We start from the raw sequence: 573 nt of genomic DNA, 5'->3' as shown, positions 1-573 counted from the left end.
TTTGTGTGTGTACATTCATACACGTGTGAACATTTAGAAGTAACTTGTATACATCTAGACTAATAATTTTATTTTTACCCTTAATTTTACTAGGCTGCACTGGCAGAGAGTAGTTTACCATTGCTTAGTAACCCAGGACTGATAAATAATGCATCCAGTGGCTTACTGCAGGCAGTCCATGAAGATCTCAATGGTTCGCTGGATCACATTGATAGTAATGGAAACAGCAGTCCGGGCTGCTCTCCTCAGCCTCACATGTAAGTGCAGTTAGCATCCTTTCAAGAAAAAATGCATTAGTCTAAGACACAATATTACTGAAAAGTGCTTTGAAACATGGTAAGTGAAACATCTGGAAGTATATGTTTGAAACTAAATATTTATATTTAAACATTTAAGTAGATGAGTCTTCATTTACTTTGTAGTAAAATTGGTGTAAGCTTTTTTTTTTTTTTAAACCACTTCAACTTGCTTGCAAGCATTGAGTGTAACAGGAGGCTGATCTCTGTGGTCATTTTCACAGCCTGGTTGGTAAGATATAGTCAGAATGTTCATGTTGGAATTAGTTGTAATTTT

The 573-nt window shown here is 35.4% G+C and overlaps 1 protein-coding gene across 1 annotated transcript in view; it reads left to right on the top strand.

Annotated features, from left to right (window-relative positions):
- Positions 1–257, top strand: part of FOXP2 (forkhead box P2) — a gene marked incomplete at both ends in the record, with an annotated part of 97,522 nt that extends 97,265 nt beyond the window's left edge. The window contains one exon of the mRNA XM_010084153.1: positions 94–257. Within this exon, the coding sequence (XP_010082455.1) occupies positions 94–257 (164 nt within the window). The remainder of the gene's footprint in view (positions 1–93) is intronic.
- Between the last annotated feature and the right edge of the window lie 316 nt (positions 258–573).

Source organism: Pterocles gutturalis, unplaced genomic scaffold, assembly GCF_000699245.1.
Source record: "Pterocles gutturalis isolate BGI_N339 unplaced genomic scaffold, ASM69924v1 scaffold27520, whole genome shotgun sequence".
Lineage (NCBI taxonomy): Eukaryota > Metazoa > Chordata > Aves > Pterocliformes > Pteroclidae > Pterocles > Pterocles gutturalis.
The sequence above is the reverse complement of the archived record's forward strand: the minus strand, read 5'-3'. Positions and strand labels throughout refer to the sequence as shown.